Source organism: Sarcophilus harrisii, chromosome 2, assembly GCF_902635505.1.
Source record: "Sarcophilus harrisii chromosome 2, mSarHar1.11, whole genome shotgun sequence".
In the NCBI taxonomy this organism is placed as follows: Eukaryota; Metazoa; Chordata; class Mammalia; order Dasyuromorphia; family Dasyuridae; genus Sarcophilus; species Sarcophilus harrisii.
In genome coordinates, this window is record NC_045427.1 from 370,056,699 (window position 1) to 370,084,203 (window position 27,505).

The 27,505-nt window shown below is 33.6% G+C and overlaps 1 protein-coding gene across 3 annotated transcripts; it reads left to right on the plus strand.

Moving 5' to 3' along the window:
* The first annotated feature begins 487 nt into the window (after positions 1 to 487).
* Positions 488 to 27,505, plus strand: LOC100919984 (thyroxine-binding globulin-like). Of its 3 annotated transcripts, XM_023504684.2 has the most exons (6): positions 494 to 553; positions 9,695 to 9,852; positions 19,170 to 19,820; positions 22,670 to 22,943; positions 25,071 to 25,218; positions 27,231 to 27,505. In XM_023504684.2, exons 3-6 carry the CDS (start codon positions 19,187 to 19,189, stop codon positions 27,432 to 27,434), a joined length of 1,260 nt encoding a protein of 419 aa, XP_023360452.1. In that variant the 5' UTR covers positions 494 to 553; positions 9,695 to 9,852; positions 19,170 to 19,186; the 3' UTR covers positions 27,435 to 27,505. The 3 variants fall into 3 exon arrangements, with proteins under 3 accessions (XP_023360447.1, XP_023360452.1, XP_003756626.1); XM_023504679.2 differs by lacking the exon at positions 9,695 to 9,852 and having other exon boundaries at positions 488 to 553; XM_003756578.3 differs by lacking the exons at positions 494 to 553; positions 9,695 to 9,852 and adding an exon at positions 16,374 to 16,513.

The window sequence follows — 27,505 nt, forward strand, 5'->3', positions numbered from 1 at the left end:
GATGTCTATCATTAAATGATTTTAAGGTTCCGACTAGTTCCAATGTTCTATTTATAGTGGATATAGTGTTGGATTGGGGCTAGAAAGACTAGAGTTCAAATCCAGCATTGGATATGTATTTGATGTATGGCCATGAGAATGTCACTTAATCTCTTATTTTCAATTTTCTTATCTGTAATATGGAAATGATAATTCCTGTAGAGAGTACAGGTTTTTGCAACTCAGGCTCAGGAGAGGATAGTTGGCTGCCTCCCAGGGTTGTTGTGAGGACCAAATGATATAACAATTTAAAATGCCATACAAAGGCCAGTTATTATCATTATTGTTATTAATAATGAATAGAAACTACAGCCAAGGAAACTATCCAAAGTTCCACTACTTATCACTTCAGTGCTCTTTACTTTGGCATCTTTGAGCTATCTCTTAAAATAGGAGTCTATGCTGCTCATGTTAATATTTAACCAGAACTTTTGTTTCACAATATATCTCCTGGCATAAGTGAGAAAAGAATTCATTCTTGTGGGGACTTGAGGAGGCTCCTTGGGGAGGTGCTGTAAGTACTCATTTCTCTTTAGAAATGTTGTAGTAAGGGCTGTAGAATTGTGTAGTCAGGATTCGCTGGAATTTGGCTCCAGTCTTTTCTATTTGTTATTTAATAGCATTTCAGTCTTGCCAGCCCACCAAAGTCTTGTCCCTGGTAGGGATCTAAGTTTGTTTGGTGACCAAATGGCCTCTCCCAGTCTTGGAGATATGTCTTACTCTAGAATGCCACTTTTTGAACATTGTTCTTCAGGCATTGAGAAACTATCTTTGTAAAGGAAGAAATCTAAATTTCAGAAAGAAGGGAAAGAGGGAGAAGAATGCTACAAGAGGGACCCTTGCTTCCTGAGGCATATTGTCTTTCTTTTATATCATTGTTGGTGATGGATATTGCCAAAGAAAACACAGTTACTTGACTGATGGACGATTCTTCCATTTGTTGTATACAAATGTATCCTGTAATTGTACAAAAAAATCCATTCTGGTTCTACGTGGAGAACCAGAGAGTCTAAGAAAGAATGGCAGAGCCATAAAGAACCTTAGAGGATAAGATGCTAGTACTGGAAGGTATCTCAGAACATAAAATAATAGAATACAGACCACAAACTTGATAGAACAAGAAAAGGATTTAGAATACACGTTAGCTCTAGAAGGAGACCCCAAAATATCAAATGTTAGAGCTCAAGGGCCTTAAAACAAACTTTTATGGCATAAATTTAAACAAATACTTATTAAGTACCTAATATGTGTGAAGCAATGTACTGAAGGTAGAAAAAAAAAAACCCAAGAGTCCTTGCTATCAGAGTGATAAAACTATAAGGGACCTTAGAACACAGATTATTAGATTATAGAATGTGACAACTGGAAAGAATTTTAGATGTCAACTGAAACTCAGAAAGAGAAGTCACTTGCCCAGAGTCAATGGTAGAGATAGGACTAGAGTTTGGACATAGATTTTTTGTCTATAAAAAAGCCACTTACTCAGGATAAGGATACTCAAGTTAAGCATTGTTGTTGATGTTGTTGTTCAGTCATCTTTCAGTAATGTATGATTCTTTATGACCCCATTTGGTTTTTTTTTGGGCAAAGATACTGCAGTGGTTTGCCATTTCCTTCTCCAGATCATTTTAATAAGGAGGAAAATGAGGCAGGGGTAAGTGACTTGCCCAGGATCACATAGCTATTAAGTGTCTGAGGCCAGATTTGAACTCAGGAAGATTCTTCTTGACTCCAGGACTGACATTCTATCAACTGCGCACCTAAAAAGGCATTTTGTTATGCAAGGGACAGTGAAATTTTGGAAAATATTCACAATACAGATTGCCCAATTCTTTCACTGGAGATTTCCAAGAAATAAGAGTTTATAATGAATTTCTGTTAATTCCTTCATTCAATATTGAATAAAATATTGGATGATTACTCAATCAGGGACATAGTCTCTGGTTCTATGTGTGAAGGCAAAGTAGGAATTATGAGATAAAACCCTTCAATTACTGTCTTTGGTTGGAGATCAGATACAAAAATTGTTAACTAGTTTAATACTATATAAATAAACAAACTATATATTCCAGAAAAAAGTGGAATTTGAGATTAGATGCTACTTGTCTGGTTTATAGAGTGATATCTCTTGGGAAACTTTCCAATTCTCATTGATCAGGGAATTAAAACAAAAAGGTATTTGATTGATGGGAAATCCCTTTATCTAATCCTGTATACATATAGTTATTGTGCATGGTACTGTGTGGAGTAAACAAGATCAGGTGCCTGACCTGCTCACTGAGAGATTAAACTGTGATTCTCCACAGTTGAGCCAACAGATAAAAAGCATGCAAATCCAAAACTTATTAAGTGGGCAATTACAGTCAGATGATTTGTCAGGGTACTGAGGAAAGTCAAGGGAGTTAGATGCCTTAATAAAAAAAAATCATAGGGTAACAGAAATTATATTTGAAAGCAACTTTATCAATAATGTAAAGCTAATAATAATAATTCACACTTGTGTCTTAAGGTTTCTACAGTTTTTTCTCACAAATCATGTAAAATAGATGGTATAAGTACTGTATTCCTGTGCCTTACTACAGATGAGGAAATTGAACCTCAGAGAAAATTATTTTCTAATGATCACACAGCCTGTCAGAGCTGAGATTGAAACTCGGGTCTCTTGACCTGTATATTCAAGGATATGCCAAGAACTAAAAAAGATTCAAGAGCTACCAGTAATTAGAAGAGAAAAGACTTGGTGAGTTCTTGACAGCTCTCTCATTGAGATCCGGATTCAATTTCATAGCTTGTAATTTAAAGAATATCAAGAACAAAATATAAGCTGTTGTCCTGAGACCAATGAGACATGTAGTAGAACTAGAAAGAACCTTAAAGATCTTATAGAGCAACTCTCTTGTTTTCCAGATAAAAGAATCTGAGATCCAAGGATATAATCTAGTTAGTGGCAAAACTAGAAATGGAATTTTTCTTGTCATACTCATCATAGCCATCATCATCATTATAGTAGTAAAATATAGAGTCACTGTATTTCAGATCTGGAAGATAATTTTGAGATATTATAGTTTAGAGGTTTTAGAATCATTTTTAGCCTTTAACAGACTGGGTAAACTTCTTGATCCCTTCTCAGAAGGATCTTTTAAGTGCATAAAAACAGGATTAGAGAAGAAAATATTATTGAAATATAGCTATAATCCCCCCACACACACATAAAAGTTCAAGACGCCTAGATTAAGAATTTCTATTTTAGTCTATCTCATTTTGTATGTGGGGTAAGTGAGGTATGCAGAGAATAACTTATAAATTACATAATAAGTCAGTGTTGCATTAAGTTCTTAATGTAGTATGCTTTAAAAAATAGTATTTTATTGATACATTTAGTTTTGACACAAGACACATCTTAACAAAAATCATAACAAACATCCTTAACAAAATATGTTCCACAAAAACAAATTTGTTGATTGCTTACAGAAAGGAGACGTGCTTTAATGTTGATGATAAAACATGATAATAACTGTCATATTTGACTGAGCTTTTCACGTCTTCATTTTTATTATATTCATATTATTGTAGTCAAGTTGCCTTTTGTTCCTTTTACTTTTCTTTCTCCACTCTATTAATTTATTCAAGTTTATCCACATTTTTCTGAATTACTCATATTTATCATTTCATATGTACCAAAGTATGCCATAATTTGTTGTCATCCCACATTGATGGATTTATATTTTTATTCCAAATCTTTGTTATAAATAATTCATCTATGAATATTTTGCATGTCTGATTTCATTGCAATTAACCTCTTTAGACTATAGTCCTAGAAGTGAAATTTTTGGCTCAACCAATTTAGCAAACTTTTTGCATAATTCCAAATGTTTTCAAACTGCTGAATCAATTCACACCAACACTGTGTGCCACCAACAGTGAATTAGCATCTCTTTCTTCCCATAACCACTCAACTGGCTTTTACTGGCTTTTACTATCTTTGCCAACATAATGGTTGTGAGGTGATAATTCTGAATTGCCATAATGCATTTCTCAGATTATAGGTGATTTTGAACTATTTTCAAGTGGTTATTGATAATTTATTTCTTCTTTTGAAAATTATTTGTTCATAGCCTTTGATCATTTGTTTATTATACATATAAATATTAGGTATTATTATTATCATTATTGGAGAATGTTCTTAATCTCATGGGTGTGTCATTTCCCTACAAACTTGAGATGCCTGTCTTTATCAGAATTATTTCACGCAATGATTTTCCCCCTAGTTTTCATTTTTTCTTCTTTTACTTCTTATGAGAAAACAAGGTGGCACAGCAGATAGGACAATGAACCCAAAATCAAGAAGAACTGACTTCAAATATGGCCTTATATATTCAATAGCTGTATGACCATATCTCTTAAACTCTATTTGCCTCAATTTCCTTAATTGTAAAAGAAGAATAATAGCACCCACTTTGCAGAGTTGTTGTGAGAATCAAATTAGATATTTTAAAGCACTTAGAACAATAACTGGTATGCAGTAAAAATGTAAATGCTTAGTCCCTTCCTTATTCTCCTTCTGATTCTAGCTGCATTCATTTTATTTCTACAGAAGTTTTTTTGAGTTTGATATTATGTGATGGAAGTTGTCTGAGTTTTTGTTTGGGGTTTGTTTGTTTTTAGAAATGTCATCTACTTCTTAATTTTTATACTACTTATAATATGAAAAAAATAACATGTTATTCTCCTTTACTACATTTAGGTTTATTTATTTGAAGCTTTTAAAGATATAAGACATAAGATACTAAAAATGAATCCAGTTTTTTTTTAGAATGCTTTCCAGTTTTCTCAGTTCCTGTCAACAACCCATTTTCTAGTCATTTGTATTCATGAAATTACCAATTACTACACTGTTATTTGTGTTTTTTCTTATCTTATTCTTCTTTTGACCTTTTTTCATCCAATTCCAGATCTTTTGTTTTTTTTTATTTTACAATTATTTCTTTGTAAAATAGTTTGAAATTTTGTGCCATCATACCCCACTCCATCCTATTTTTATTTATTTGTAACCTTTGGCTTTTTATTTCTTCAAATGAATTTTATTATTATTTTATGTACTTTATTAATTTTTTATTTGATTGGTACAGCATTAAATTTGTAGAGAGATTAGGTTTATATAATCTTTTTTTTACTCTTTTAATACAGCCCATCCATGAATATAGAACATTTCTCCAATTATTTATTTCTACAAAAATTATTTATTAGTTTTAATTAAATTAGTCCTTCAAATATCTTGGTAATTTAATTTCTAGATATGTGATGTATTTTGTTGTTATTTAATTGGGGTTTCTATTTCTATTTCTTCCTTCTGAGTTTTGTTAGAAACATATTGAAATTTATGCTTTCTAGAATCAACTGCGCCTTCACTAATGCATGGAATACTTTATATTATTCTCTGATTAAATTATTTGAAATGGTTATTCCAAACTTTCCAAACCCCTTCTCTTTACTTCTTCAATTCTTACTTCACTGAGAAAAAGGAGGCCATTGGCTTTGTGCTCTCTCCTTCTTTTCCTTTACTCCCCAACTAAATTCCATCTTCTCACACCATCCCCTCCCAATTCTGTCCTCCAATCCAATCCAGCTCCAATTTCTGAGGAGACAATTTTATTTTGCTAAGGCCAAATTTTCTACTTTTTATATCATGCCTTTTGTTTTCTCTAGAATTTACCCCTCAATTATTCTCCCTCCACCTCCATTCTTCTTATCCTCAACCTTTCCTTACCCACTGGCTCTTTTCTGTGACCTACAAATGTGACTACTTGTGCCTATCATTAACAAAATAAAAACAAAAATTTCACTTCACCATACCATTCCCTCAAATTATCATCCTATAATTTTCCTGCTTATCATAGCCAAACTATCAGAAATGGTCATCTATATTTGTTGTCTCCATTTCCTCAGTCCTAAGGCTACCAGATCCTTGTTGTTGGTATCCAATAACTTCCTCCTCATTCCTCAAAATTTCATCTCTTCTTTCTCAATTAATTACGTACTTTATCTATAGTATCCTCTTCCACCTCAACTCCTATTTTCAGATTAAGATACTTCAAAATATTTATGTTTCCTCAAATGCACTAACCTTCTAGTTCCTTAATATGCTCAGTTCCTATGATCTTATTTCTCCACTCCACTTCAACCATACACAGAGATGGTCACACCCTTGATTATGAATGGCATCTCTCACCATTCCTCAAGTAATAAAGAACTCTGAAGTTTCTTCATCCAATACTACTTTCTTATTTTATTTCTTCCTATATGTCACTCTTCCAAAACCCATCCTTTGTATCCTTTGGATACACATCCTTTGGAGTATATAATCACTCCAATCTTCAGTATTTGCTAGACTATCCCTCTCCTTTGATTCCACTATCCTTCCTTCCCAATTGCATAGAATTCTATATTCTCCTCTCCTCTTAATCCCCTTTATTTTTTTTACCTTGTTTTTACCACCATACACTTAGTAAAACTTCAACCAATGCCAAATTACCTCTAGCACCTGCCTTCTGCTTTTCTACTCACAACTGAACAGAGTTAGAAGAAGTCTTACAACCAAACTATATCCATTACAGGGTATAATATAATATAAAAAAATTAAAGAAATCATTTTACTCTACTACACTAAACCACTATCCAGAATGGCATCCAAATCTACTTTCTATGCAGGCTCCTAATAGTAATTCTTACCTTTCACCTAAAGTCTTAGCCTCATAATTTTTAAAGGGACAGAATTGGTTCAATTTCCTGCCATGGCACTGATATGCTATCCAGATTTCACAAGCATACAAATATGAGGTCAGCACAAAAGGTCTATGGACTTTCAATTTTGTGGGCAGCCTAATATCTCTTTTCATGCCGTTTCCTTCGGAGCTTCCCAAACATTGAACAAGCATTGGTAATGCATACATCAATTTCACCATCTATGTGTACATCCCAGGAACATATACTGCCAAGGTAAGTGAACTTAGTTGCAGCATTCATAATTTCTCCATTGACCATAACTGAAGTATAGACAGTTCAGTGCTGGCTCATAGAGAATCTCTGTTTTTTGTTTTGTTTTTTTTGGTATTGTCAGGCCAGAATTAGCATAAGCAGGAGAGAATTGATCCATACTCTGTTGCATCTTAGCCTCAAAGCTTGCACAAAAATCTGTGGTTGTACACCAACTCTCTCTCCACTTTAGTCTTGGCTTGAAATTTTATCAAGTTAAATAATTTACCATCAGAGTAGCTGACTGTGGTGTCATTTTCATCCTTGTTGAAGGCATCCAACAACATCAAAGCATAGGAGTAAGCATTAAGCTCTGCTTCACTTCATTGGTGACTGAGAAAGTGTGAGTATATTGTCAATTATCAAGAATCCAGAAAGCATGCTGCATGGAACTGCTATATGGTACTGATGAACTTCTCTGTGCAGCCTAATTTTGCCATGTTCTCCCACAAATTATCATGACTAACAATATCAAAAACCTTGGTCCAATTAACAAATGTTATATATAGTCCTCTCTTCTGTTCCTTACATTTATCCTGGAGTTGTCAGGCAATGAAAACCCATATCTACCATTCCCTAGCCAGTTACACTGGCTCTCAAACTTGCCATCAATAACTAAGATCTCTCTCTGTGTGTCTCTGTCTCTCTGTCTGTGTCTCTCTCTTGTGTCTCTGTCTATCTCTGTCTCTATCTCTCTTTCTCTCTGTCTCTCTCTCTCTCTCTCTCTCTTACACACACACACACACACACACATACACACACACACATATACACACAATGTGATTGTCCCAGGACAACCAATTTCTCTTTCCTTTATAGAAATGGACAGTGGAGAGTATCTTTGAACTCCTAGGGGAATAAATTCCTTTTGCCAAATAACCTGGAATATTTCAGTTTTGTTTTTTTTTATGAGCAGTGAATTCCCTGCCTTGCAAATCTAAGCTGGAACAGAATCAGTACCAGATGCTTTGCCATGTGAGAGGAATCTAATAGCTTTCAAAATCTCTTCTTCAGTTTGAAATTCATCTAGAGAGGGATTGACTTCAACCTCAGATATTTGGTCAATGGATTAAATGTTGGTTGAAGACAGACTGTTGAGAACATTATGAAAGTGTTAAGTACAGGATCATGTTCTTATTAACAAATGTGGCTTCATCAGTGCTGAGTAGTTGAGATATACCATAAATCTTTGAATCATAAATAGCCTTCAGGGCATCATAAAAGCTCCAGCAATTCATAAAAGCTAATTATTACTATCAGCCTAAAACTGAACTTCTTTTTCCTTCTTACTGAGTCAAGAATCCTGCATCTCTCTAAACTTCACTTACATTTTACTTTTACTGGAAATAAATGCTTCCTTCTTAGCAATGGACAAATTATTCTGTTGGTAAACCCTGTGGGGTTTTTAGTGTTTGGTTTAATAACCTGTGATTTCCCCACCATTTCATCAAAACAACTTTGATGTCTGCAGCAATCTGGCCCAGATGAGTAAATGTGATGCTAAATACCAAATCACTTAAAGCTGCCCACTTCTCTGCTTCACTATCCCAAACCATGAGTTGGGTCAGTTTTCCCTACAAAGTAGCAACAAAATGATTGTTCCAGGAGAAGTGCTCTAATTTGCTTAAGTTAAGCCTTATGGTAGCTGTCTTCCCTTAGAGCGACCCCTTTTTGTTGAATGAGAAGGTTTAGTTTGGAGAGGATAAATCTATGATTGGTCCATCACTCTGTGCCACCCATCATCACCTTCTTCATTCTCACATCCTATCTACCTAATCTTACAATAACAGCTTATTAAATAGGAAGGTTGTGCCTATGATGTTTTATTGCATTTAATTAAACAGAAGGCACTGTTGGTGATGAGAAGGTCATGAGACACACAAGCCTCTGGCATCAGTGGCTACTGCTGTTGCTGTTCTACTTCATTCCTCCCAAGGACTCTCTGCTATGTCTAATAATCTGTGCCTACTCTGAGAGCATTAAAGTTACCCAGAATTATAATCTTATCCTCTTAGCACATTGATGATAACAGTCTTTAGGTATTAATATAATTTTTCTTGGACATTATCAAATTGGATTTAAGTGAGGCAGAGTTGTGTTGGCTTTCTTCTTTCTTTCAGAGTCATCAGACTGCAGTGGCAAGATAAAAGTGCATGATGTATATGCGCTGATGATGATGGCAGGTCACTTTCCTGCAAGTGGCATTTTCATTTCATTCACTCCTTTTGAAAGGCATAATTGCCTGGAATAGATCTGATTGTGAAACAACTCCAGAGAAATGTGTATTCAGCTCCAGCTTCAGTAAACTGGCCTTCACTTACCAGTATTGTTTCGCTCAGGACAGCTATTTAGATAAGATACCTACTGAGTTCTGTGGCAAGAAGAATTGTTCATCTTTCAATCATACTAGATTTCTTGTTACCCATAAACAAGGGCATATTCCATGTACCAATTATGAGTGAAATTGTCTTTTCAAAAGTTTTTATACATTTTGTTGTGTTTTAGCTACATAATAATATTCCTGTCTGCCATGATAAACAGACAAGGATTAGGTTAGATGAAGCAGATGATTTCTAGCTCTTTCCTTACAACAGAAGGTAAACAATGTGATCTTTTTAAAAAGACTACTCAGACATCCAGGAAGCTGCCAAATCCCACTGCTGCTTCATTCCAGGAAGAATACAGTACTATGTCCTGTACTGTCTGTGTACAGGGTTGTAACTACAGCTACTAGTGCATTTGATCTGCTTCATCAGTTTCCTATCACCACAGGACTTTGAGGTAGGTAAAAATGGTAATATAATATGAGTGATGTCTTTTGATTTGTGAATAAATTGGATTTAAGTGAGGCAGAGTTGTGTTGACTTTCTTCTTTCTTCCAGAGTCATCAGACTGCAGTTGCAAGATAAAAGTCAAGATGACTAGCAATAGCTTTGTTTGCAGTAGATGACCTTAATGTCTTCAACAATTAGCCAAGCTCTAAAAACTCCTCAGTGCCTGCTTTAGCCACTTTCATAGCCTTTGGAACAAATAGGAGAAGTCTTCACATGCTTCAGATATTCAGAGATTCAGATTTTCCTAATTCACCAGTAGGTTTGAGGCCTATTAGTTGTCATCAACCTGGTTTAGATTGTCTGCTGAAATAGTTTTACTGGGATGTGGCTGCTGTACATGCCACAGCTTCTTGGAACCACAGGTGAGAGTTGGGTGAAAAATGAACACCAATAGTAGATAAGCAGCCCTGAAAAGGGTTTATTAAGTAGCTCTTACAACAGAGATACTAGCTTCTTCCCACCGTAGTCCATTTTTACAAAATAACCAAAATGATCTTCCTAAAACACAGGTTTTATCATATCATTATCAGCACCACTACCATTCTTATTCCATAAACTTCAGTGACTCCATAATGCATCTAGGTTAAAAAAAAAAGAATAAATAAACTTGACATTTAAATCTCTTCACAACCTAGCCTCTTTCTACCCTTCAAATCTTTGGATATTTTACCCTCCTTCTATCTTTGAAATCCAGTGTACTTATTGCTCTACGCACAAAATACTACATTTTTATCTCTTTTCCTTTATATTGGTTATCTTATATACCCAAAATATGCTACCACCTTACCTCCATTCCTTGGAAATTTTTTATTTCCTTCATCTCTCATGAAACATTTCCTGATCTCTCTCTCCCTCCCCCCACCCCACCCCCGCCATTACCATTAATCAAAACTCCTTCCCAAAACTCCCTTGCATTTATTTTGTATATACTTTTTTATGGGCATGTTCTCCTAGGCTCTGTCATTAGAATGAAACCACCCTGAGGGCAGAAACTCTTTCAATTTTGTCTTTGTATCCCATGCACAAAGCATAATATTTGACATATAATCATATGTCATATAAGCATAATAGTCTGACATATAATCCGATTCAATCCAATAAAGATTTACTAAGTATTTAATAAGTACCAGACACGATACTAGTGCTGAGGATATGATTTTTAAAAAAGATAGTTGCTGCCCTTAAGAAGCTTACAGTCTAATTGAAGGAGACTACATACAAAAGGACACAGAAAGAGGCAGAAGACTTGTCTCCATCAAGTTAAAACCAGACAGAGCAGTACAAACAGAGTGTAGTGAGCCAAAAAGTTGGGTTTCTGTACTCTGTAAAAGAAGGTATTGGAAGAAGTTTAGTATTCAAGTCTCCAGTTCTCCAACCAGAGAGGAAAGATTGGAAAGCTCTAACTACAATCCATTGAAAAAATGTGTTTTATTTGAGAGGAAGAGAGTGGTGAGAAGGAAATATACAGCTATGTTTTTAAAGTTTAAGTTATTCTTACAAGTAGCTTTGTAACAATGAAGCCTTATAAATATAGCCATTTTTCTACTTTTTTAGGACTTCTGAAAAATTGGCTCTGAACAGAGATAGCAAAAGAATTAGTGCATATAATATGTAAAAACAAAATCATATTTGAATTAGCATGTGCTAGATGTTGACATGGGAATGATCAGCCACAATCAATCTATATAGTCATAAGATAGATGTATTCTGTTAATATAATCTATTTGTTGTACTTGAGCATAAAGTATTCTTTACAATAGATATTTATATAACCAGTTTGAAGAGAAAAACCACTAGAACAATGAAAACTGATAAAAAATAAAGATAAGAGTTTAAGTAAAAGATATACATATATCCAAAGTTAAAAAAATCATGAAAATATGATTCAATATGTCATTAAGATTCACATTACTGATGGAAAGAAAATACACCTCTTTTGTTTTGTATGAATATTTAAGGAAGCTATGCTTCTTAGTAAACTCATGAATGACAATGCCACATCAAGAGAAATTAATAACGTAATTGTTGTATTTTTTTAAAATAAAAATGACATTATATGATAGAATTACATTGGATGGCCACTCATGCAATTTGGACATATTGCATATTTCATAAATAACTATCTGTATACAGAAATATGAGTGAGGAACTATATACAATTTTCCAAGTTTTCACAAGAGTAAACAACTTTTTTTTCAGTGTTTTAAAGCTGTCCACAAAGAGAACTGTCTTAGAAAATTGTACAATAATATAGGAGCAGAGAATAGAACAAGTCTGTATTATTACAAAACCCAGTGTCTTTCTCATTCCAAGGTACTTTAAAAAATGTTTGAGATAAAAAAACTGACTATTTTTCTTAGTTATCATAATAAAAATTTTCCCTTGAAATTTTGATAGATTTTTTTGCAAAGAGTACAAATGGCATTTCAAGAAAATCAAAAGAATCTAAAATATGCCATAATTTTAAAATATTTTATTTACTTACACAGTGAGACATCAGCCAAAGTTAACTCTAGCTAAGAATACAAATTTATTTTTAATATCTTTACTGCAAAGAATGATAGAAGATGATGAGTACTTTTGCCTCATAAAGCAAAAAGAAGCAGTGCCAGTCTAAAGTTTGGCAAGAGAACCACTTAAGCAACATCATCTTGAGACTATTTCAGGATGAAAATGGATGGGTGAAAACAATTATTAAAAAACACAAAATATATGCAAAGATTTTTATTAAAAAATTTATGCCATTAAGACCAATAGAAACCCCTCACTTAGACCACTTGGAAGAATCTTATATGTGCTAATAGATGGTGCAGAAATTGCATGAAAGAGAACAAAAGTAGAAAAAGTAAATGACTTAGATCAAATATTTATAGAAAATATTTATGATGAAGATTACAAAATTGTGAAGGTACTGAGAGATTGATTTAGAAGATAGCTAATAAAGGGAAGAGTTTGAAAATATCAATATTAATACTAAAACAGGCAATAGGGCTTAATAAGCATCTGTTATCTGGGTGACCCTGCACAAGTCACTTAACTCTGCTTCAGTTCCTCATCTGTAAGTTGAACTGAAGGAAAAAAATGCAAATATCTTTACCAAGGAAATCCAAAAATGGATCACAGAGAGCTGAACATGACTGAAGTGAATGAATAACAACAATAGTGTCCATTTTCCCAGTTATATGCATTTTTTAAAAAAAGTCATCTGAACTTAGAGCATCTTTCATGAAGATATTTGTAGGGCACACACAGGCTTTCACAAGTGATATTCTATAGAAAACATATCTTCAACATTACACAACTGACTTAAAAATGAAAAAAAAATACAAGATTCCACTATATTTATTATTTAGTGATTACTAAAAAGCTTTTGGTTTGGGAGAGCAGAATGCATCCTCTAAATGTTTTTTTTTTCAACAAAGAGGCTCCCATCTTTATAGCCAAATCAGTTTAGATTCCATGAAAGATAAACTTATTCAACAATACTTTAATCATAAGCACCTAACCATGGAACTGTAAAATATGTATGCTCATAAAAGGGGTGTGCATCTCTGATGAAGGCAGAGCAACCTCTATATTGAAGAATTCCTTGTATGTGGAGAGGTTGTCCAATTATTCCTGTTTGCACACGACATCATCAAATGCCAATACACTGAATAACCTCTTGAAAGGAATCAGTTACACTCAAAAGAGTTTTACCTGACTATCCACATAGGAAAAACCAAATAGATACATCTGTTGCCCAAATTAAGTCATGCAATTGGATAAACAATGTATAGAGCTTATTTATTAGTGCATCTATTTGTCATGGACAGAAAATACAAATGGCCAATTAAACAGAAAGAGGAGGATTGCATTCAGGAAATTTGAAAGTTCCTTTTAATCACTCCAAACTTCTCCCAAAAACTAAGGCCTAACTTTTTGATGCCAATATGCTGCCAGATACAGGGCTGCAGGGCATGGTACCTACTAGTCTTCAAAGAGCCTAAAATTGATGGCTTTCACACAGAAGAAAATAAAGAGTCAAATGATGAGTATCAGCAGATGCTAACTTATATAAATAAAGAATTTCGAAGAACAGAGATAAAAGATTTCCTGGAAATTGTATGATAAAAAAAATTAGTTGGTCACATCCAGAAGGTGAGAAGTAGCAAGTAGGAGGCCCCAGTGTCCCCTAGCATCCTTTTGGTGTAAAGAGAAAATGAGGAATGTTGGATATTTTCCCTATTAGAAATTTAAAGGAAGACTTGTACAAGTTGTATATTTAAACATTTTGATGTTTCTCATTTTTTAAAAATTCTTGCTCTACAAATAAAATATAAAAGTAAATACTGCTTGTTGATTTTAATTGGTCTACTAATGCAATTTTCGTTGATTTTATAGATTTGTATATTTCTAAATATGAATAGATCGCAAATTCATTTGCCACAGACAAATATAATGCCTTTGGTCTATCTGAACAGAAATGGTTAATATATTGGTAATAGTATATTGAAAAAAGTTTAAAACTCAGATTTCTAGTGTTTTCTATTTTCATAACCTATGTTTCTCCTCCCTTTCAAGTGTTCTTATACTTTTCTCCCTGCCATATACTCTTTGATCCTCTTGGCTGTTCCACAAACAAGAAGCTCCATCTCTTAGCTCCACACATTCTCTCTTGTTGAAATATTCCCTGCTGTCTACTCATCTGTCCTGGCTTCTCTACCCTTAAGTTCCAACTAAAATATCATCTTTTACATGAATTATTTCTCAATCCCTCTTAATTATAATGTTGTTGCCCACTCATTTTTAGCCAGTCATATCTAAGTCTCTGTGACTCCATTTAGGGTTTTCTTGGCAAAGACACTGGAATGGTTTGCCATTTCCTTCTTCAGCTCATTTTACAGAGAAGAAAACTTAGGCAAACACGGCTAAGTGACTGGGAAGTATCTGAGGCCAGATTTGAACTTAGGAACATGAGTCTTCCAGATTCTAAGCCTGGCACTCTATCCACTCCATCACATAACTCCCTTCATAATTCTAATGCCTTCTCTTTTTTAATTATTTCCTATTTATCTTGTAATAGCTTGTTTGTACATATTTGTTTACTTGTTTCTCCCTCCCCGCACTAGATTGTGAACTCCTTAAGGACAAAGACTATCTTTTCTCTTTCTTTATACCATCAGTATTTAGCATAATGCCTAGCACAGTGCCTGGCACATAATAGTTACTTAATGTTTTTAAATTACTACTGTAATTTTGTAATTTTTTTATTAAACAAAGTAATTTATATGTTGCTAAAATTTGAAACATTTCATTTGTGTGAATCCAGGTTTTCTATTGGTGGAGTAGTTACAGAGACACTATATCAATCTTAATGATTGAAAAAGAATCAAGTAGAAATATTATTATTTAGACCATATTTTATCAAAATCTGTGCAAACAGAAGTCTCCCCATCACATTGATAATATCATAATGGTTATTATAAGTTTTATAATTTATAAGTTACCATTGAAAAGATTAAGTATTTTTTTCAATACTTAAATATGCTTGTTCATTATATATTTGAATAATTTGTTAAAATTATAATAAATTTTCTTATTTTATTTTAATAAAACACAAGCTAAGAAAACTATTCATGTAGATGGTTTTAAGTTTTAAAAGAGCACAATAATTTTTTTGTAAAAAAAAGCAGGGGCAAAGTGCTACTATATCATGTTTGAGATCTTGAATAAGGTTGAAAGGCCAGACCTTCTGAGGAGTCAGAGGTTTGAAGGGAGAGCTATTCTTTGATGGCTTCTCTTAGCTTAGGATATGACTAGGAAGGTAGGTCATAGCAAGGCTTATTCAATCTGGCACTATATATAGTTTATTAAATGCATGAGAATTTGAGCTCCTGGGTTTCCTTCTTCAATCTCCTGGTGAATGGCCTACACTATAGGCAGCATGTCTCAGATACTAAATCATATGACATCATATGGCTCTTATGGGGCTTTCCACTCCCAGAACTAAGAACATCTTTCCTTGCATAGTCTCAGGAACATGACAAACCTGCATAATCCTGGATGGTACTACATCAAGTGTCTGTCCTTTCTTATCTCCACCTAGACTGATGTGAAGTCCTTTAAATCCAGACAAATGTTTTAGGCATGGTATACAGTCCTGGCAATTATCATTAGGTGTTCCATGGTCCTTATTAAATGAAGAAAGTATTGAATTGAAAATAAATCAAATCATCTATTACTTAGCTCTGTGAATTTGGTCATATCTCTAGACCTTGGTTTTCTCATCTGTAAAACATGATTAGTATAATAGATAACCTCTTGAAGTCTTTCACTACTATTGCCTTCTGTATTCTAAGATTCCTTCCAGCTCTGACATTCTATATAGCTCTATGACTTGAGAGCCTTTAATGGTTCCAATATTCTAATAATCTATACTTAAGTGTTCCTGCACTAATGTCTTCTTCAGATACTCCATTATATTCTGAGGGTAAATCTGGGCTCTCTGGTGCCAAAGGAAGCATGAGCTCTGGCAGGTGCAATGAAGTTGGCAAAGTTTCTAGGAAAGGCCCAGCAACTGAATGTGTGTCTATGGAGGCACTAATCACTAGAAGGCTAGCTACCAGGTAAAAATATTTGGGGTAACAGCAACTAAATGAAGACCATCTAGGAAAGCACAGAGGGATTATTTTTAAGAGATACAATTTTTAATGTTTTATTTTAATTCAGAAAGTAAATCCAGTAAAAATTCTTTGAGCATAAAAATGTTTAAATTTATTTTTACTTTATGAAATAAAACAAGCATTTCCATGAATAATACAATAAAAAGATGATTGCATGTGAAACTGCAAGTCTTCTATGCACAACTTGATATTCCCTTCAAATATGCAACATAATTATCATGTAAATGTCTTTTTTCCTTTGTTTTTTCTTCTGCACCTTTCCCCACTCTCGAGATTATTACCATTAAACACACAAAAAAAGTACATGTGTATATGTGTATTTGTGTGTGTGTGTGTGTGTGTGCAAAATTATTCTATATATTTACTTCTCAGTTCTTTCTCTGGATGCAGATAAAATCTTTCTTCCTATGTCTTTTATAATTAATATTTATAACTATATCTTTATAACATTCATCTATTCAATATTTATAACTATATTCACTACATTTATAACAATATATTTTATATTTATAATAATTCACCTATTCAATATTTATAACTATAACTATATTTATAACATATTCACTCAAAGTAATTCTTAAAACCATTTTTGCTATTATTGGATACAATATTCTCTTGGTTCTGCTCATTTTGCTCTTCATTATTTTATGCAAGTCTTTCCGTGTTTATGTAGGCTCACTGAATTCATCATTTCTTATACTATAGTAGTATTCCATCACAATCATATGCCACAACTTATTCAGCCATTCCCCAACTGATGTACCCCTGCAATTTCCAGCTCTTTACTGGAAATTTGCACAAAGAGAGTTGCTATAAATGTTTTAAAACATATAAGTTTTTTTCATTTTCCCAAATCATCTTTGGAAATAGACTATATAGTAGCAAGATAATTGTACAAATATGTTTATATATATTGGTGTTAACATATGTTTTAACATGTGTAACATATATTGGATTACTTGCCCTCTAGGGGAGGGTGTTGGGGAAAGGAGAGGAATACAAGGCTATACAAGGATCAATGCTGAAAAATTATCTGTGCATATATTTTGAAAATGAAAACCTTTAATAATTTTTTTAAAAAAGGGAAATAGCCCACAGAGTGGTATTGCTGGGCCAAAAGGTATAGGCAGTTTAATAACTTTTGGGGCATAATTCCACATTGTTCTCTAAAATGGTTAGATCAGTTCACAATTCCACCAACAATGAATTAGTGTCCCAATTTTTCCACATCCCCTCCAACATTTTTCACCTTCCCCTTCTATCACTTTAGCCAATCTGGTAGGCATAAAATGATAACTTAGGTTTGTTTTAATTTTTGATCTGTGTATATGGAAGGAAAATTCAACAAACCTAAATTATTGACAAATGAGTTAGGGCTTACTTTACTGTATGTTTGAATAGTTTTTGTTAAAAATTATAATAAATTATTTTATTTTAATAAAATACAAGTTAAGAGAACTATGTCGATGGTTTTAAATTATAAAGGATGGAATAAATTTTTCTGGGAAAAATATGAGTAAAGCATCACTGTATCATGTTTGGAAACCACTAAATTAGGGTGAGGGGACAGTCCTGGGGAACTAGAGAAGTTAAGGGAAGAGCATTTCTTTGGTAGCTCCTCTTGGCTTAGTAGTTAACAAGGAAACATATCATAGCAAGGCTTTTTCTTTCTGGTACTAGATGCAGCTTGCTGAATCCATGAGTAGTTGAAACAGGCAGTGTTTACCTCCAAAGGCTCTATGCTCACTTCTTTCATCTATAGATTTTCTTTCCCTTTCAAAATCTTCTGCTCTCTTATCGTTTAGAGATCAGCATTTCTTCTTTGCTTCATCCTTCCTGGAAGGAAGAAAATTATAGTCATATTGAGAATAATCTCTAACCTAGAAGTCTAGGATTGGTTCTATTATAAACTGGTTGTGTGACTTTTAGGAAGTCACTTTCTGTGAGTCTCAGTTTCCTTTTCAGAAAAATAAGGGGGTCTAATTAAGTAATCTGTAAGTTTCCTTATAGCTCTAAAATGCTATTAAATGCTCTGAATCAGTGATCCCTGAAATTCATACTAGTGAGAAGGACTTAGACACATGTATTTTAGGGAGGTCAATGCTTAGCCCAAGTGAATGGATTAACAATAATGGAATTTCAATAACTAATCACTGGGCAGCTTTCCTTTATTTTTTTAATTTTTATTTTTCCTTTATTTTTTATTGAAATAAACCTAAAATGCTATAAATTGTACCAAATATTACAAAATAGTACAAATCTTACAAATTACAAAAAGAGAGGGCCATGTAACTAATCAGACTATGTAATGGAAAACACAGCGGTACCACCTCTCCTATTTGTCATCTGAATCCTTATGCTTCACTGTAGACTATGAATCTATTCAGAGGAAACCCCAATACCCTGATAATAAAGTCTTGTCCTTCCGTTATATTGTCAACTCTTTCTTTTTATCATCTTTGTTTCTCCAGCATAGGGCACATAACTTTGGACATAATAGTCACTTTAAAAGAATTTATTGAATTGCATTGAATTGAATGCTGAATCACTCATTTACTTCTGAAAACTAGATAATCTCCTATTCTTTCATCCTCTGCAGATATATTTTCTACCAAAATGTCATCTTCCTTCTACATTGTTTTCATAGTTCTTGGGCTTCATGCTACTGTTCATTGTTTTCCTGGTACTCAGCATGAAGGTAAAGGTAATGAAGTCAAACATTCTATCCCAAGGAACTCAACCTTATACAAAATGTCCACAAATAATGCTGACTTTGCATTCAACTTATATAGGAAACTGGCCTCAGAGAACACTGGGAGGAATGTTTTCTTCTCCCCAGTGAGTGTGAGCTCAGCCTTGGCTATGATATCTCTTGGTGCCCAATCAGACACACAGATTCAGATCCTACAATGTCTGGGTTTCAACCTGACAGAGATGCAAGAGGATGAAATTCACCATGGTTTCCATCACCTTATCCATACCCTGAATCTCCCTAACAAGGAACTTGAATTGAAGGCAGGAAATGCCCTCTTCATCCAAAAGCAGGTGAAAATTCTCAACCAGTTTACAAGTGGCATCCAGAAGCTGTATGAGTCAGAGGCTTTTTCTACTGATTTCTCAAATGTTTCAGAAGCTGAACAGAAGATCAATAATTATGTGAAGAAGAAGACCAAAGGGAAGATTGTAGAGGTGATCAAAGATCTTGTTCCAAATACTTACATGATCCTAGTAAACTTTATTTTCTTTAAAGGTAAGGACTTTTACATAGATAATTGTGCATTTCAAGTTTACTTTCCTGATACTTTTTTTCATAAGACATCATAGTATAGAGGAAAGAGCTTAATGGTCTTGGCACTGATGAGAAGATGAACTAAAGTATTTAATTTCAACACACACTTAGTGGTGCAGTGGATAGAGTGCCAGCCCTGGGGTCAGAAAGATTATTCTTCCTGAGTTCAAAGTCTTACCTCAGAATACTTAATAGCTATGTGATTTTTATTTGCCTCAGTTTCCTCATTTGTCAAATGAACTGGAGAAGGAAATGTAAACCATTCCATTATATTTGCCAAGAAAACCCTAATAGGAGTCATTAGTCAGAGCCAATTGAAGTGACTAAACAAAAATACACTGTGTAAAATTAGAAGTCACAATCTGGGTAGCTTTTGTTTTATTATGTGTAATATGAGGAGATTGAATTAGATTGCCTCTCATGATATCTGTAATATGAGGAGATTGAATTAGATTGCCTCTCATGATTTTTCCTCACCTTAATTTATAGTCCAGTGATCTATAAAATGTAGATGATAACACTTGGACTTCATCAGAATTCTAAGGAAAGCACTTTGCAAAATGTAAAATGCTATGATAATGTCAACTGCTTCAGTGTTATGAGAATGATTGGTTGGTGGAAGAACATTGTGGTAGAGTAGAGAACTACTGGACAACTGATCTAAGAAGTGGCAAAAACTCTGTCCAAGCATCACCTCTGACACAAACATATTGAGTGATTCTGAATAATCATTTTTTTCTTTTTTATATACATAATGTTTACTTTTGAATTGAAATAAACCTAAAATGATATCAATTGTACCAAATACTACAAAATAGTACAAATCTTACAAATTACTATAACCTTTATTATATATGTACATATATATTACTACATATTTTTAAACCAAAAAAGTATCTGAGTTATTTTCCTCAGAAGTATAGATTTATTTTTTCCACTTAATAATATTTTTTTCAATTACATATGAAAATAGTTTTCAACATTCATTTTTCTAAGAGTTTGAATTCTAATTCTTTTTTTCCCTCCCACCTGTCGCCAAGGTGGCAAGAAAGCTAATATAAGTACAATAATGTACAATAATATTAAATATATTTCCACATTAGTCATGTTGTGAAAAAAGAATCAGAACCAAAGACAAAAACCATGAAAAAAATTTTAAAAGTGTAAACAGTATGCTACAATCTGCATTCAGATGCCATAGTTCTTTTCCTGGGTGTGGATAGCATTTTCCATTATGAGTCTTTTGGAATTCTTTTAGATATGAACAATCATTTCCCTGCTCCTCCCCTGACATGAGGCTTGAGATAAGAGTTTCCTTTCTGGCTTCTTTCTATTAATATTAATATATTAATATAATTAATATTAATTAATAGATAGATATAAAATGTGGTATAATATATGTATTCTCTACATAATTATTTATATATTAGCTTCTCTCAATACAAGCTTTTTTGAGAGGATAGTTTTCTTTTTAGTATCTTTAGTCTTATCACTTAGAACAATGCATGGCACTTAATAAATGCTTGCTGATTGATTGGATACATAGATGTGCAAGTTACCTCCATAGAAGAGATGTCAATCCATGGTAGATGATAAAGTCATCAAGCAGGAGCATATAGAGAGTGAAGACAACCCAGAACATAGTCTTGGATACATCCTCAATTATAGACCATATTATAGATGAAGACCTTGTAAAAAGAGTTGAAGAAGGAGGAGTCAGAAACGGAAGAGGAGAATCAAGATGTCATGAAAATCCAGAGAATAAATAGTATAAAGCATGTCAACACTGTTAAATCAAAGATTTAATCAAATCTTTCAAAATCAAATCAAATCAAATCAAAGAAATCAAGAAGGATCAATATTGAGGGGAAAAAACTCTACTATTTGTTAATTAAGAGAGTATTGGTAACTTTGTAGAGAAGGGTTTAATGATAAGACTGGAAATCAGATTGCAAAAGGTAGGACAGGAAGTGGTAGAAACAAATTCAGACAGATTTTTTCAGGAGATTGGTTCCTGGGAGTAGAAACATAGAATGATAGAAAGGTGGGATGAAGAGAAAGACATTGAACTCAATGAGAAAAGATGGGGAATGACTTTTTTGTTCTTGTTCAGTCATTTTTCCAGTCAAATTCAACTCTTTGTGACCCCTGTTGGGGTTTTCTTGGCAAAAATACTGGTGTATTTTGCCACTTCCTTCTCCAGCTCATTTTACAGATGAGGAAACTGAGGCAAACAGAGTTAAATGACTTACATGGGGGTCACAGAGCTATTAGGTATCTGAAGCCAGATTTGAATTCATGATTCCACATCCTGTACTATCTATTATGTCACCTAACTCTTCAAACTAGTATTTTGACTAGGTGATAAATATCAATGGAGTGAATTTCAAATAAGGAGGGATACTTGAACACTGGTGGCAAAGGGAAACAGTGATATAGAAGAAGGAATGCACTATCTGCCCCTCCATGATGAATACTTCAAGAACTATAAAAATACTATTAAATTTCTTTCCAAATGTAACATCTATGATTCATGAAAGCTGGCTTCTGTCATTTACTAGCATGGGCCTCTCTTTACTTTTTTGAGCTTCAAATTTCTCATCTATAAAACTGGGATAATAAAATATGTCCCACCTCTCTCATAGAGGTCTTATAAATAAAGTACTTTAAAAATCTTAAAAAGCCCTTACAGAAATGAGTAGTAATGATATGATTAAGGTTTATCTCTAATCTTCCCCAATTGTTCTGTGGTTGAACTATAAATTTTCTTCCCCAGGAAATGTAATGATCTCTTTTCTTTGTCCCTTTAGCTAAATGGGAGAAACCTTTTGATCCTCTAGAAACCAAGCAAAATGGCAATTTTTACATGAGAGAGTCAGTTGTGATAAAGGTTTCCTTCATGCACCAAGTTGAAGAACACTTTTACTTCATGGATAGGATATTGAACTGCACTGTACTTCAGATGGACTACAGTAAAAATGCACTGGCCATTTTTGTTCTTCCTGATGAAGGCCAGATGAAGTTGCTGGAGGATACTCTAATGTCAACAACTCTGAGAAGATGGAACCACTTGCTCCAGAAAGGGTAGATGGAGAAGTTTTTTTAGGACATAAGTGTCAGTCCTGGAAAGAACAATCTAGGTTGTGAACCTAAGCTCACACTTTCTACTCTGGTCAGCCTAATTTAGGATCTCATTGCCTCATTTAGCCACATGAATCAGCCCCAGGTGTCATGCCTAAGTCAGTGTGACAGAGTGGATTCAGAATCCCTGGGTTTCAATTTTGGCTTCAGCACTTATTAGCTGTGTGATCCTGGGAAAGTCACAGAGTCTGTCTGAGTTTCAGTTACCTCATTTATAAAATGAGGGAAAATTGGACTTGATATTTTCTAGCATTCCTCTGAACTCTAAATCTATGATCCTTTTGTTTGGGGTGGGAGAGGAAACTACTTTAAAAAAAAAAAAAGTATTCTCTACTCTGACTAGATTTAGAATCCAAGGACTTGAACTCAAAATTAGTTCTACTACTTCTATTTGCCTTATGCTATATGTGTTTTTTTTTAAGTCTAACTTCTATTATAATTATGCAAGTATTTTTTCAACTCTCTATCAGATTATCATTTCTTTGAAATCAAAGACTATGCAATTCATTTTATCTTTATATTTCCAGCACCTAGCATAGGGTCCTGACCCAGATAGACACCCTTATTCAATGTTTACAGTTATTCATGACTTCTGTACTAAAAGACTATGATACTATAATAGGTCTATATTAAGGATCTAAGCACTGGGAGAGAGTAAAAAAGTGAATAAAATGCAATGTATCTTCAAACATCTCTTCCTACTGATCACTCCTTAAATGTGTTGTCTCCTATTAGAATGTAAACTCATTGGGGACAAGAATTGCATCACTTTTATACTTACAGCAATAGCATTTAGTACTTAGTACTACTGTTAATTAAAAATGTTTAATAAAAATGTTTTTAATAATTTTTTCTCAAGGAGCTTATATTTAAATAGGATTATATAATATATGAAAGAACTACAAAACAAAATAATATATAAGATATCAATAAAGGACTTTGTGAGGTCTGAGTCAAAAGAAAGCATTTCTTACTGAGGAGTTTTCATAAAGTACTTGAACCAGATTTTCAAAGTTAAATAGGGCTTAAATTCACAAAGCAAGGAATTGAGTCTCTCTATCAAATGGAATTTCTTCCCTTTCTGACTCTTAAGAATATTATGAGAATCAAATGAAATAATGAATGTGAAAATGTTTTTTAAATTAGAAAGAATTCTGTAAGGTGCTATATCAATATAAAATATTAAAAAAAAAAAACAAGGTTTGTGAGCAACTGGATGGCACAGTGGATAGAGCACCAGCCCTGAAGTCAAGAGGACCTGAGTTCAAATCTGGCCTGACACTTAACACTTCTTAGTTGTGTGACCCTGGGCAAGTCACTTAACTCCAATTGTCTCAGAAAAAAAAAAAAAAAACAGGGTTGGAAAGAAGTGGGACAAACCTTGTGTAATAATACACATTGGAGTCTTCAAGATCTTACCAGGCCAATTTGAACTTTGATAAAAAAGAAGTCTATATACCTCATCAAGATCAAGAATTTTCTAACATTAAACTTATGGGGAGGTGTTTTTCATTTAATTTATAATCTTTATTTATTTTATATTTATAAATACATAACAAATTATAATAGGAGTTATGTTATAAATAATAAGCTTTAATTTTTTTTAAATTAACAATTTTACTTATTTAAAAACAAATACACATGGTCAAGCAAAACAAACTCATACATTGTCCATGTCCAAAACTGTGCATTCTGCATATTGAATCTATCATAACAAACTGTCCCTCATTTGGCATGGTGTCTTCTAGACCTGCCATATCCACTCCTCCTTTGCTATGGAGTGGTAGAGAGAGAGATCACTGATCATTTAAGGCACACTTCCTCTCCTATATTCCCTGATCTGTCATTTCACATGTTCAATTCACATTTTTGGAATCTCTGAATCAAAAGAGAATCTTTCCCAAATAAGCTATGCTATTTCTCTAAGGGACATTCTTTACTCAGTTTACTGTATCCCATACTTGTCATTTCCAATTTCTACTAATGAGACTCCTAGTGTCAGGAGTTTGGATGAGGATAACAAAACCTGTGAGGGTCGAAGGCTAATCTCTTATTTTCTCTCTTTAATAGGTTAGTGAATTTATACATTCCCAAGTTTTTCATTTCTGCTTCATATAACCTGGACACCATCCTCCCAGGAATGGGAATCCAAGATGCTTTCACTAACCAGGCAGATTTTTCTGGTATCTCAGAACATTTCAAACTGAAGATTTCAAATGTGAGTTGACTAATTTATAATAGATTCTTTTTAACAAAAATAACACAGTCTTCCACTTGAGTTTAAATCAATTATATTAGCATAATATAGAAGAGATGTGCATAGACAACTGTTCCTGGAGAGGGGGGTGAATTGTAGACTGAGATATGCTGGAACCATCTTGAACCAGCCCAAATGATCCAAAGTTAAATTTTCAGTGGGAGCATTGACACTTGAAAATTGATCAACACTACAAATAACAATTCATTTTATTTTTGCTTATTTCTAGACTTAAGAAAGTTTTGGAGAAAATGTTAATATTATTAATGCTGCTGATTGAAAATGTTAATGCAAATTAAATTTTAACAATTTTAACATTAATTTTAACATTTTGGGTTTTTTTGTTTTATTTTGTTTTTAGAGCTAGTTGTTAAATATTTACAAGCATATAATTGGCTGCAAATTGACTAAACTCTTACTAAGTATTAGGAATGTGACAAAATGATAAAAAAAAAAAAAACTAATTCAGTCTCAATTTGCATTAATAGAAGGATAATGTCCAGAATAGGGGAGATTGCAGTACTCTCATTCTTATACCTCACACCAAACCATTTTGCCACAACTGGATCACTTTTAGATGATCTGTTTTAGAAACCACATTTTGGAGTAAGATTGTCAAACTAGAGAGCTTCCAGAACAAGCTGATCAGGACAGTGAACTTGTTTCAGTCTTTATAAATGATGTTTTTCTTCATGTCCTAGAAAAAAAAAATTGCATTTACAAACTATAACCTTGAATTTGACTCCTGACTCTGGCTGCTTGTTAGCTATGCTGTGACTTTAGATAAATCATTTAGATGAGTGTTGGTTTCCCAGAATCAGAGAATTTGAGAGTTGGAAGGGACCAAACAATACACACAAAAGGAATTCTTGATATGACATAACTACCAAATGATACATTTGTGTGTTCAGTGTCTGTCTTGGGTATCTCCCTTCTCTCCATAGCTTCCTTCCCCTGAAACATTTTTGGTCATAGAATACTACCCTATAGCCTCTGAAACCTTTGAAATTTATTTTTCTCCATCTAAGAGTGCATGTCAAAGAATATTTAGTCTCTCCTTTATCACAAACTCTTAAGACAGAGCTTCCACAGATTTCCCATCATTTCCACCTCCGCAACCAGTTTCTCCTTGTCAGTGAGAATCAGATACAAAAATACGTTTTTCCCTGTTGGTTTATCTACCTTTACAAAAAGAAAAAAGTTCCTAAGTAAGATATTATTAGCAGCTCTACTTTTGACTGAATTTTATCAAATATCCAGACAATTTAACTCTGCTCCCACTGCTGTATCAGCCTCTGCACCAGACTTTTCATATTCCTCAAATCTTTTTCCTCTTTCTGTCCAAGTAGTCTATAGCATACTGCAATGAAAAAATATCATTTCTTTCTCCACTTAATCTAATATTCTTATTTGTTTTTTCATCTATAAAGTGAAAGGGGCTGGAATAGATATCCTCTAAATTGCCATTTTGTTCAAAATTCTATGCTTTATTAAAAAATCTACCTGATTGTTCTATATTCATGATTTTTCTTTGGATCCAGATCTGGAAGGAACATTAGAGATAATCTAGCAGACCACCTCCTTTTGTAGATGAGATAACTAAGACCCAGAGAGGGAAGTTGCTCACTACAGGTCACGCAGGCAAGTAAAATTGAGATGTGAACTGAATGAAGCAGAATTGTGTAGATAGGGGATAAGACAGTCAATTAGTCACTTTTCTGTGCTTCAGTTTATTCATCTGTAAAATAAAAGAGTTGAACTCAATGCCTCTATGGTCATATTTTGATTCCAATTCCAGTGTTTTTTTAATATCCTTACATTATTCTGTTGTTTAGTTTATGTATAAGTTTATGTATTTAGTTCATGAGGAATCTTCCCATTGGATGTTGTTCTTTGGAGGGAGGGGAGTAGAGGAGAAGTCAGGTGAAAACAGGTGATATCATACATCATAATATTTGTTTTTTTCTTGACAGGTAGTTCATAAAGCTGTGTTAGACGTTGGAGAAAAGGGCACCGAAGCTGTGGCTATCACAGATTTAAGGATGGAATTTCGATCAGCTTTAGCTCACCCTGGTGCTTTGATTGTCTTCAATAGGCCCTTCCTGGTGATGATTTTGGATAAAGTCACTCGAAGCATTCTCTTTCTAGGAAAAGTGATGGAACCAAAGGAACAATAGTTGCATAACTGCTACTAGTAAACAGCCTACCCTTACTGAAGTGTAAAATAAATATGTATTATGGCCTAAAA

Coding starts and splice junctions, on each gene's coding strand:
- LOC100919984 (XM_023504679.2), top strand. CDS start 19,187: ATGTCATCTTCCTTCTACATTGTTTTCATAGTTCTTGGGCTTCATGCT. Junction 22,944..25,070: donor AACCACTTGCTCCAGAAAGG/GTAGATGGAGAA, acceptor TCTCTTTAATAG/GTTAGTGAATTTATACATTC. Junction 25,219..27,230: donor TCAAACTGAAGATTTCAAAT/GTGAGTTGACTA, acceptor TTTTCTTGACAG/GTAGTTCATAAAGCTGTGTT.